At 35.1% G+C, this 12,752-nt stretch overlaps 1 protein-coding gene across 2 annotated transcripts in view; it reads right to left on the reverse strand.

The window, feature by feature from the left end:
- The window catches only part of GPM6A (glycoprotein M6A), a 118,241-nt gene that overhangs the window by 21,959 nt on the left and 83,530 nt on the right, over window positions 1-12,752 (reverse strand). For both annotated transcript variants that reach the window (XM_069012153.1, XM_069012152.1), the window contains one exon: window positions 1,522-1,678. In XM_069012153.1, coding sequence (XP_068868254.1) covers window positions 1,522-1,678 — 157 coding nt within the window. The remainder of the gene's footprint in view (window positions 1-1,521; window positions 1,679-12,752) is intronic.

The raw sequence follows: 12,752 nt of genomic DNA on the forward strand, positions 1-12,752 counted from the left end.
TAAATTATTACTGATGAGGAAAGTAAGGTGCTTTAGGAATTAATGTAATGAATCACTAATAATAACAGTGATATTAACCATAGAATAGCTGCTTAACTGTTCATTTCTTCTAGACACCTACTATAGAATTACAGTTATCAAAACTGTGAGAGCGCACTGCACTGCTCTGCTGCAGTACTGAGGACAGGCATTCATGGGAGCTGTGAAGAAAAATAATATTCTGAAAATTTTGCAGCTCTATACAGAATTGGAACTAGCTTAGTAGGTCCTCTGTGAATACAGATTAGAGACTTCTTTCCAGGAGGTGAAAGCAGTGCTGGTGTAAGCAACGACTGCTCTTTATATAAAATGTTCTCGGTCTTTATTTATATATTTATTTAAAGGTTTTAAAGCAATCTTAGTAAAAGTGCCAAAATCATACAGTGATGACAAGAACGAAAGAAAAAGAGATGAAAACACAGGATTACTCTGGAGCAGGTTACCTTTATGTAGAGATGACATATATACTGCATTCCCCACTTCATAGGATTTAGACCATCTGTGTCCAGTTTAACCTTAAACGTCAGGTTATCCAAAATACTAGCTCTGATAGTCTTTGTCTGACTGGAAGTATCCATTGCTTACATTTGTTTAGACTGTATTCCACTTTAATAAGTGTTGACAATTGTGGTAGAGTACAGTTGGAAACCCAACCCTGCCTACTATTTCATATATTATTTATTGTTAATATAGCATAAAAATAAGTGTACTTTAACACCCGTATCTATTTGGGTGTATTATTCATTTAATATTCATCACAAAATACGAGGTTTTGATGAAGGCTGTGTTTGCAGATTTATCCAACTCCAAAAGATACCAAGTGCACAGGCCTCTTACCTTAGATTCAGAACAATCAAATACCAAAAAAAAATTGTTACCTACCTGACACTGAACAGAAATGTTAAAATAATAATCCCAGTTGAAACAGTCAGGAATTTTAGTATGGGAAACTTCCATTTAAGTCCTAGTACAAATAGGAATTTTTTGAATCTAGGTTTTCCAGGGTCATAAGTGAATGGTCTCTCCAAATCAGAGATTAACACAGGAGTAAATAATGGACTCTTTGCCATTTAGAAAAAAAATAGAACCTGATGACAGGTTTCAGCTTGTTCCAAAGAGGAACAAGCAAGATTCCTAAAATAACTGAAAATATTAGTAAGGGAAATATTTCTTTCCCAGTAGAGCTGTAGGCCTTACAGTTTAGTCCTGTTCAGTACAGCTTACATTGCTGAGGTAATGAGCTTTCTCATTCAACTGGTGGAATTCATTGCTCCTGGGTAGCAAGAATTACTTAGCATTTAACCAATACAGAGAACATTTGTAACACTCTGTTCTCCTTTGCTGTAATTTTTAAACACTGAACTGACGTATCACAAAATATTAAAGAAACACAAAACCAAAAAATAAACATCACAAGGCAAGAAAAAATATACAAAGCATGATGAATTTGTTATAAGTACAAAAGCCTTCTTAACCACTTACCCAGGCACTCACACATCTGCCACAAGTGGTGATTTTGAAATCTCCATAGAGATCCTTGATGGCACCAGTCGTAAAGAATCCCTCCACCATCAGCAGAATGCCATATACAAAGAATGCAGCTGCTACACCATATATCACATACTTGAAGATGTCAATCCTGTAAAGGAACAGCAAAAATTAATTATCTGCATAAATATTTAAAGCTGACTGGAATTTCAGGGTGAGATAATCCCACTAAGACCCACTAAGTCTCAAACTTTCTACATTGGAGTCAGTTTAAATGTTGATGTGCCATAATGACAGCTGAAGCTGAGGACAGGAATGAACTTTGAAATAAAATAACATTGATATAAGAAACACTGGGTCATTTAATCTAATTAAATGTAAAATGGATCTGGGTAGGTAAGACAGCAAAAATTCTCACATCAATTTAAAAGTCAGTTATTTTTCAGTTTATTTTTTCCTCTAAATGAAGTGGAAAAGAAAAAAAGAAAAGGAAAAGGAAATGGAAATCTGATATATCAACTGAGTCACACATCCTATCCAGTACTTATGTTATAGAAGATACATTCTTCAATAAAACTTTCTGCACATACAAGTAGCTCTCAAGCTGCAATGTCAGTCTGCACTATCTTGTCATTGTTATTCTCCCACTTATTCTCTGGTGGACAAAGTGTCCAACACATAATAATAAAGTCATCAAGAGAGATTCCTTCAAACCAGAAACATATTATTCCAGAAGTAATGAGGTCAGGTCATCTGGAATTCTTCTATAATGCGGCTTTAAAACACCATTTCACAGACACAGCTGAAGCAATGTAGGGATGGCTTGCAGTGTGCCATGCAGAATCCTAGAAGGCTCAGTTCATTACAGAGGTTACCTGGGTTGTGTGGTTGCTCTGCCCAGCACTGCCTAGAAGTTCAATATTGGCTCAAGGATCTGCCTCCTAAATGCTCTCTCATGACCAGTTAGTGAAAAGATTTTCAGTAGCACCTCTCAGCTCTGTTTAAACTTGGAAACATTCCCACTGGCCATAGCCTTAGATCAGCAGATTTCAGCTTTCTGCTTGAACTTCTCCAAAACACTAGCCACAGTAAATTTTCAGTTTATTGATGTGACAGGGCAGGAGCTGTGCAACTCTTTACAAAATGGTAATAAGCAGATTTAAGACAGTACTAAGTTCCAATCTTATTCTCTAGGTCAAGATAGCAACTCCTCATAACAATGCAAGACAAAAAATAAGGCTGTGAACAATTAGGATCTGCCAGATGAATTTTGACATGCCATTACCCACAATGGATGTTTTCTCAAGACAATTAATATTTTTATTGTTATGAAAGGAAATATTTAATGTTAACAATTCCTTAGGAGCACACTTTTCATCATCACCCAAAAGAAAACTCACAATACACATTTTACATGTACAATACAATAAAACCCATTAAAATATCTTTGACCTTGAATGGTTTTCAAAATATTCAAAGTCAGGTTCAAGTCTATACTAAAAAATGTAATAAAAATGCAGTTAAATTTCTGACCTAAATGGGGATGGGAGAAGTACTGTAAATGAATGCTTCTGGAAATTAGACAGGTTATGTTTTTCCCTAACATTCTAATACCAAAGTATTTCCAGCCTTTTTTTTTTATATATTGTTTTTTGTTTCATACTCAAGTGAAAACTGAAGTTGATTACTGTATGGAATAGGTATGTAAACAGCTCAAAAGAGTGAAACAAATTTAACACTGTAGATGGTCTGAGATGATGAAGATTAAATTTATTTTAATATATATAATTGTGATCACATTGAAAAAATCCCATTTCCCTGATTATATAGTAATTTGGCCATTATAACACTTTTTTTTAACATCAAACCCGTGTTTTAATATGCCTATCTTGTCATTAGTGATTAAAAAAAGGTTACAAGAGCAAATAGACAGCAACTTGGTGACTATTCCATAAAAACTCTTCCAATTCCTATATTATATACTTTAAACAATTGTGACCTTCACCAGTGGTTGAAGTCTGGGAGTTCTGCCAGCAGCAGCTTCTCTCAGACCCCTGTGTGCTCGGTTACAAGCTATCATTGCCCTAAAGAGATTAGGACTTTTGAGAAGTCCAGAGACTATTTCAGTCCTTACAACAGCCCTTTAAACCATCTGTGCTGAGTCTCCCACTGAGCTGCTTGTGTCAAAAAGTGTAGTAAGAGATCTCTGCTTTTTCCTTAGCCTTCTGTGCATCTACAGGAATAACTTTCACTTAAGCCTTCCTTTCACAAAAGGAAAAAATATATATAGCCAAACACTAGCCAAATATAGAAATCAATTTCTTGCTCCTCCACTTGTTACAGAGAGGTCATAAAATCTCTACTCGTCAGACTACATGGGATGAAATAGCCAGACTTATTCCAAGGGAAAAGGATCTCCTATAAAGCAAAGAATAAATAGATTTTAAAAAATTGAGACAATCACTCAACTACCTCTTTAAAAGCCAGATAGAATTGTATTGCAGTATAGCTACAGTGTCTGCTGTATTTAAAGAAAATGTATTACAACAGTAACTTTTTATATATATAGTTTTGAAGATAGTGTTGCTATTAAGTTATTCTGCAGCATCTAATAGTTCACATAAACTTTTATTTTCTCATTAAGTTATAATATATAAAACATAGACCTTATAAAATGGAGATTGCCTTTCTTTAAAATAAAACGTGATTATTTGTGGATGAACTCAGGGAGATTAATTGCCATCTGTGCTTCAGCAAATTCTCAAATGGTGCAGAGAGAGCATGAGAGCAACCAGGGAAGTAGAAGGGAATGGCAGAAGGGGTGATGAACGTGAGCCAATGGGCAAGATGAGTAAGGACAAAGAAAAAGAGTAAGGCTTACACTTGTGTAAGCTGGAATGGAAGGAAATAGTAAGGAGCAAAGAAAGGACACAAAATGATAAAGATAAATTTTGTGCTTCTGACAGGATTGGAAAAATGTACATTAGGTGGAGACTAAAGCTACTCTAAATAAGATGAACAAAAAGAAATAGTGGATACCTAGTCACTAAATTCAGGAGTCCGTTAGTATTATATAAGGATATAATTAAAGTCATGTAATGTTTCTACTAAAAGACAGATCATTAAAATTATGAAGATAAACATTTTTAAAAAATCATGTTGATCATGCAATCTTCACATGTTAACCTAGGCTGCTAAGTAGAATAAGCTGAATGGTTATCTAAACATAAAATAATTGTGAAAAGCATCTTGAAGTTAGTAAAAGCTTTTTAAAAATGTATAGAATAATCTAAACCATATTTTTGTATATTTCCATATCCTGGTAGATGCTGCAAGGATTCAGGTCTGCTGTTCCTCACAATGCTATGTTCAGAAATGTTAGAAAAACCATTACTGTTTTTAATTTATGATTTAAATCAAGCTGATCTTTCAATTTTTAGTTCTTTCTCTGCGTCTGGCTCATTAATTATTCCATATTAACCAGACTCCCTAATTCATTAGTCTGAATCTGGATTCTATCCAACAAGAAGAATATTTAAAATATCTCTAGAGAAAACACTTTCTTCTTCTGGCAGAAAGTATTCATGGAAGCCATCAATGCAAACTTCTCAATGAACAGGCTGAAACTGAGTACTGAGTAGACCAAACCAGCAGAGACAAGTCAGAGGTGAGTGAAAACATTCTTAGTGAGTCAGATCAATGTTGCAGGTTTCCTACTGTGTATTTTCATTGTGTTTTGGCAAATATAAGTACTAAAAATTAAAATAAATCAGCAAGCAATAAGATAATTTGTTGAATGATCATGTCTATGTGTGGCAGGTTTTTCTGAAAAGTGTGTTAATAGTGTTTTTGGAACAATCTACAGCCTTGCTAGAGATATTTTTTTTTTTCTAATTTGGTTAATATAGGAATGCAGTACAGACATTTAGTTGTAATTAACAGCTAAAGATTGCACTAGTTTGTGACACATTTCTCATGATGCCCAGAAAACCATTATATTCAAATAAATTATGTGTGCACTTAAGACTGAGCCAATGATAAAAGACTAATATTCCAAAGGTTTACATTGGTCTATGCACCAGACTACTAGATATTACTGTGGGACTAGTTTTCCTGAATTTATTATTCTGTCTCACATTTCTATTCCTGAATTTATAACATAACTTCTCCAAAACATACAATGGCATTAAGATATTACAGATGCTAAATAGAACATGATTTCCAGTAAATTGTACATATGCTCTCTGAACGTGAGTAGTTTCAGGCAATTACATCTATTTCCAAGCTAAAAAACCCCTAAACATAACAAGAAAAATAAAATACTGAAGCAATCAAAGTAGTGTATTAGCAAAGTATGCTAATAAGATTACTATAGTACAATACCTAATTAAAAACTACCTTATTTTTTTTCAGCTGGCATAGACAACTTAGAAGGATGAGAAATACATGCAAATGTTACCGTTGAGGTAGAATAGCTTGTTCTGGTTTTTTTTGGGGGGGGAGGGGGGTGTTTAGTTTTAATTTTTTTTTCTCTTTCAATTACAGGGAACTTTGAGTAGTTGATGTTTATATCTAGAATACACAATAATCTCCGTTACTCTGTAAACCAGCAATGCTGGCCTTCATGATGATCCTCTTGCCCCCTAAGGGACTGATCCTGAGAGGGTGTTACACTGAGAAAGCAGCCTCCCCTCTCAAGCTGCTTCAAGCTTGTCGAAATAGTTTTGCAAATATGTTTTTAGATGACAGACAAGATATAAGGGGATGTTTTTTGCAAATATGTTTTTAGATGACAGACAAGATATAAGGGGATGTTTGCAAGTAAAAAGATCTGTTTAGGCTATGCAGAAACCAAGCCCCGTGGAACTTTTAAAAGGATGTGCTCAGGCTCTCCTGCAAACTAGCTGGGAACAATTTCTGAGTGTCAGTTCATGATACTATTTACTTAAAACAGGTTGAGCAAAGACGATAGCTGGTACCATGAAAGAGAGGAATTGTTAGGAAAAGGAGGAGAAAAGCAAAGACAAACTTCAGAAGGAAAACAAATAGGGAGAAGGAAGAATTTATTAGTAGTCATGTACTACCTGCAAATTAAGACAAAAACCCCCCAAGTAACAGCCCAAATGAGGTAAAATATTTTCACTGTGAAGAGAAAAATATAAGTACTAAGAAATGTCAGTGTAAGTCCATGAGGAATTTTTTTCTAGATTACATTAATAAGGTTCTAACTTCTAAATTTCAGGTGGGAAGAAAATAAAACTGATGCATAGAATGCTCAACCAAAGTTTATCAGGAAATGATAAGAAGAGAAATGATTAAGAGTAAAGAAAGGATAACACCAAAAAAGACAAAAAAGTAATTTTTTTATAGTAGAAACAAAATAAAACAGAGACTTCTTATTATGTCTTTCTGGAAGAAATTTTGTGTGCAATCATACAAAACATTTGCTCAAAATTAAAGCCAGATTGTTAGTATTATATAAAGAAGAGATCATCGTACTACAATATGCAAGTTACATTCACATTCTGCTGGGCCAGATTTTCTTGTTCTACTCTGAAACAAAGCTGATGTGACATAAGTACCCATTGGTTTTAATTTGTGATGTACCACTCTCTACAGGCATGCAGAATAGAATCCTAGATCGTCATCCTCTAAAAGTTTTTAAGCTTGTTGCTTCCTTCCTCGGAATGGAACAGTTGAGCGGAGATTTCTCACAGCACATCTCAAAGCTGTACAGAATGCTCAAGCTAATGGAAGAAGAGAAAAAGCAGCACAAATCACACCTCTGCTCTATGAATCTTATAACTTTTTGGAACAGGAAAGGATCCAGCATAAGAATTTTAGTAATCATGAAATCTTTGAGTCCAAAACACTGAATTTTTACTATGACCGATGGACAAGGCTTCTCCTCAACATTGTTTGGGGGTTTTTTATAACCTAATTTTGTCAGTCTAAAACTACTTCCTTAGAAACATTTTTAGAGATGCTGCAGAAGAGATCAGGAGCCTTCTTTGCCTGAAGAAGGCAAAAGACCCACTGGAACTAGTGCAGAGTTCTCTGCTGACTTCTAGTGGAATTACATGATGGTTGTTGTACACTATGGATACTGAATTCCCAGGCAGCCTTCTATAGCAATAAAATGTAAAAATTGTGGCAAAAGCATATCACAGGATTTGCGAGTGTTTCATTAATACAACTATAAACTTGGAGACATAAAAAGTATGTACTGACAGTGTAAGACTGACAGCTTGTTATTGTATGTCCAGATTGGGATCATAATTGTGAATTTTACCCTTTTCAGACATTCCGTGGAACAGCGAGTTAGTTTTAGATGGCACATAAAGCATATTTAGCAATATGGATATTACATAGAAATAAACACTTTCTATTTTATCTGTTTATAAAGTGAACCAAGACTAAAGGAAATAAAGGTATTTTAAAAAGAAAAAGATATTTCCTATGGAGATGAACCACCTATTGAGAAAGGGAAAATCACAAGACATGCAGTGATTATAGCTAATCTAAGATTCCGGTCAACCAGGAAGGAGAGCTGCTTAACACAGTACTAAATAATACAGATGTCTGCCTAAAACTAGGAGACTGTGTTTCCACAGAAGACAACCAATAAATTCTTTATGTACGATCACTCTGCTGATATTCACATGCACTGCTATGAATGTTCCAGATTATTCTGATGGTATTCTCATGTGGTGCTATGAATTTCCTTATTTAATTTCATAAAATGAGGACTATGTCTTTGCAGGTAATTCACAAATCCTAAATTTTACTTACATAGGTTCTCACTGGTATTGCCTTTAACAGAATATAGAAGACTGAACTACATAATATAGCTGAGTAGGTGGTAAATGTGACTTTTCAGCACTGTATAATCTTGTAAGTGTCATGTTCTCAGGTGCTGATATTTTTTGCCAGATTTGATGCGTCTGCCAACGATACCAGATCTAAAATCCTATGCTCTGCATCTAACATTTAATATTCTGTATTTGTCCAGTGTTGCTATTTATATGTGACTCAATTATTCCAATGAAATAGAAACTGTTCTCCTTAAGTAAACTGCACCTTCAATGACACTGTGCTCTCTCTGGTGGTTCCTGTCAAATTATAATACCCAAAGAAGACACATGGGTCAAGGGTGAATATTCCTTGCAGAGATAACTTCATTCTCCTACACATAGTTAGCAGCAGTTTCCAAACAAGCTATGTTTTCCAAACACAGCCCTGCATAAGTTAGGAATTGTTTGTTTTGGTACAGATCCTGATATGTTTTGCTTTCTATAATACAAATAACATTTTAAACATAATGTATGTTCAAATTTAAAGAATGACAAGGTTTTGTAAGAGATCAAACATGTATAGGAAAAACTAGATTACTACTACTGTGTATTAAGTAGATGCCTTAAACAGAATCATCACACAGTCTAATGCAAATGTTTGTAAATATCACATTTCATATTAGCTGTCCTTACTATGGGTCACATTGTAATAACTTTTACAGTATTCCACTAATATAAGTGTAGAAATATTGATAATAACAGCAATATTTTAGTGCTACCAACATTTAACTTGTGACAGCAGCAAAGTCAACAACAAAAAAAAAGGATAGCAAATCAGAATAACATCCATTTATCTACCTCTCAAAACATTGATTTTGATCACTAAGAGAGGAGATAGAAAAGATTCTACACCATTTTTTTTTTTTTGTTTTACTCAAAAGAAAACAGTTGTACATACATAACACAGTTGTACATACTAAACAATACCATCTTAATAAACCCTGACTATACACTAACAGAGAAATCATCAGCAAGCATCAAACTTGGCCACAGCAGTAGCTGAAATACAGGTTTCACATTCTGAAAGGAAGGGAATTTTTAGCCCTAGGAAGGTGGCACCAATAGAGTGTCTATGAAACTTCCTGTAGAGAACACAGTGACAACAGATTTACAGATTGCAACTTAATTTAGTTTACTATTTGGTTTCACACCTTTAAAAGAAGTGAATTTACAACTACCTGAATTAGCTTTGACTGCAGTAGGAAAATAGGTTTAATGTTACTATCAGGGAGGTTTCTTCATTTTCCACTCTAAGAGCATGATTCCCTTGTTCCATGGCCTATATATCACAAACATGTGACAGATGGCACTAACTGGCCTTGCATACTAAAGAGAAAGAACTGGAAAAGGATGCTGTCGGGAAATGCACAAAACATACCTTGTGCCACTGATTTTCTGAAATCTTCTTTTGGAATTTGTTCCAAACACCAGAAAAATACAAAAATCCAGCTCATGTGATACATGCTTTATAATCATATATCTGTTTCTGCTGACTCTGTAATCTCCTCAAAATCAGTGATTAAGTAAGCAAATCTGGTTATACCTGGCCCTTTACAGATAGAGTGTTCATTGCATTTTATTAAGTTATTAGGAGAATGACTAAATACCACATCCACCTCAAGCAGATTGCTCATTTTTAGTGAAGCCTACAGAGCTGTTAAATTGACAAAGTTGGCAACATAAATCATTCACCTCTTGCAGTTAAATATTATAAAAGCAGTTTTCAGGATCATTTAAAGCATCATATTTACCTTCTTAGGCTTCCTTCAGATCACAAAGAAGTAAAATAACTACTCTACAGCCACTGAAAGAATCCACATCCCAAACAAAAGCTTATGACTTCTGCAAAATTCCAAACAGTCATTCCTTCACTTGGTGGGGGAGTGGGTGGAGGGAAACAGCTACCATTAGAACAGTGATAATGTTGATAGTTAAAAAGTCTGGAACTATAGGGAATGAAGCTTCCAAAAGCCATTCAGAAAGCAATATAATAAGAAGTTAGTCCCAATGAAAACGTCACACACTGATAATTCCAAATGTTTTTATAGCCACCCAATTTATTAAAAGTTCATGTATTTAACAATGGCTCTCTAAAGAGAGAAGAGTCTACCACTCAGCTATGTGCTTTTTGATGCTCTCTCCATAAGTAATACCTGTCTGTACAGCATGTGTTCTCATGAATTTGAATACATTTGATTTATATTAGCTTTCAAGTATTTAAAGTATCTGTTTTACCTGTTTCCCCTGAAGAAATAAAGTCAGGCTATAATCCAGTGCTTTGAGACAAAATCCTTTAAAAAAAATAGTTATCGTTTTAGAAATGTTAGGGTTTAGCATCTTATTACAGGCAGGATTTTGGGTTGTATTTTCCCCCTCAAAACAAGCAAGCAAAAAAGCACTCTCTCTACCCTACCCAGCATCTCTCTAGGTTGCCTCCACAACTCTGACCAATTTTTTGACTAATTATTGACCACAATCATTCCATATTTTAACTCAGAAAGAAAATCATAAATTTGAGAAAATTTATGTAACTGAGTGGCATTTATAGAATTTAAATGACAGCTGAAACACTTGCTTATAATTTTTAAAATTACAAATATTTACTACTTATCAGTATTTCCAAAATGGATACAAACTGCAGCTGGTATATACTATTTGAATTCTGACAGTAGTCCAAGAATGAGGGACCAATCTGCTAGACCAGGACTCAGATCACCTATTGCATTCTCTGAATCCCCAAGGGCTGAACGCTCCAAGGGAACTTTGCTGCCTACTGCAGGTTCTTAATTAATTAATCTCTCCCCAAGTGTCAAGGCATCATGTGGGATGCGGGCTCCCCATGGGACAGCCAGAGCAGCCCCAACCCATGGCCAGGAGAGTCTGTGGTGAGGGACTGAGTCCCTCAGGCTTCACTGAAGTGGGGTCCTGGACCATGGGAAGGCTGAGGTGAGGCCCTAGGAGAGGCCAGGCAGGGACAGTCAGGGCAGCTGATGCCCACAGGGACACTTACATGGGAGTTTCTGAATGGCGTTTTTAGATCTAGGTACTTTGGCTTTTATTTTAGACATTTAGAGAGTGTTTCAGATTTTGTTTATGCCCTCATTATGCCCTTCTTTCTCTACAGGGGTCTGCTGCTTCTTCTAAATTGTAGCCAGTAGTTGCATTGACAAAGGTAAAAAAAGGTACAGGGTCACTTGCAAGTTGTGTTATTTACATTCAGAACAAACCCTTGTGGACGCAGTTAAAACAGCCTTCATCTCTTGCAACCCACGTAAATAGCTCTCAGATAGGGATTGATTTTTATGCTGAATGAAATTTGAAATACAGCATGCTAATAAAAATATAGAAAGAAACCATAAGCATGATTAGACAGAATCTAATACACTTCACTCCACTGCAGCATCTGCCTGGCACATTCATCACAGAAGGACAAACTCCAGGCCAGCCTGAGACACTTCACAGCACTAGAGGCATTAAGAGCCCAAATGTGTTAAATAACCTTTAAAAAGTACACTTGAGTAGGGCACATTGCTAGGTTTTTTTGAAGTTCATTTAATCAGAACAACAAATACCCTAGGTTTTATTTCCATTTCAATATGTATTGTTTTAAGAATGTAGGCACTGCAATGTTTATTTCTACTTACATATTCTTCTTTCTGTTTTTGTTCTTTCAGAAGTATAATTATTATAGAGCTTTTATACTGCCAACTGTTAATCAATACTTGTGAGAAAATATCATTTATTTTTTCTCCCTACAAAATTATTTTTAAAAGCAGTGTCATATCTACTTAAATAGGTAGAAAGTTAATGTGCAAATTTCCTTGCGAGTCACACAGTTTATCCAGTTCAAAGAAATGGCTTATCTTAGTAAAAATATTTGCTCCTCCTGCCTTTTAGACATAGGTTTAGGTATATCTTTCACAACTGAATAAAACAACCTTTACAATTCCTTAATCTTTTACAGTGAACTATATGCATTTGAACTATATTCCCTGACCGATACCTTCACTTTAGTATGTGAGAGAGAGAAGCTGGAAAACATGCTATGAAGAGAAAGCATTGATTTGTGGCTGTTCTGCACTAATAGCTTCCTAGGGACTAATAAAATAAGTTAGAGCCTAATAAAATGACTGATCATTCATTCAGGGTAACAATGAACCTTAGCCACCAAGTCAAGCCAGACTCATTATTCTAAATGACAATCCAAAAAGGCAAAGCAGAAGATACATCTTCCCCTCCATCCAACATACAGGGATATATAAATTCCTTGATCCAAAGAAGTAATTTTAATTTGGCTTAGCAGTGACACACTTATTTGTTTCACGCTCCCTTCTGGCTACTAATCCCACAGTGAGTACTTCTAAAATTTTC

Source organism: Aphelocoma coerulescens, chromosome 4 (assembly GCF_041296385.1).
Source record: "Aphelocoma coerulescens isolate FSJ_1873_10779 chromosome 4, UR_Acoe_1.0, whole genome shotgun sequence".
NCBI lineage: Eukaryota > Metazoa > Chordata > Aves > Passeriformes > Corvidae > Aphelocoma > Aphelocoma coerulescens.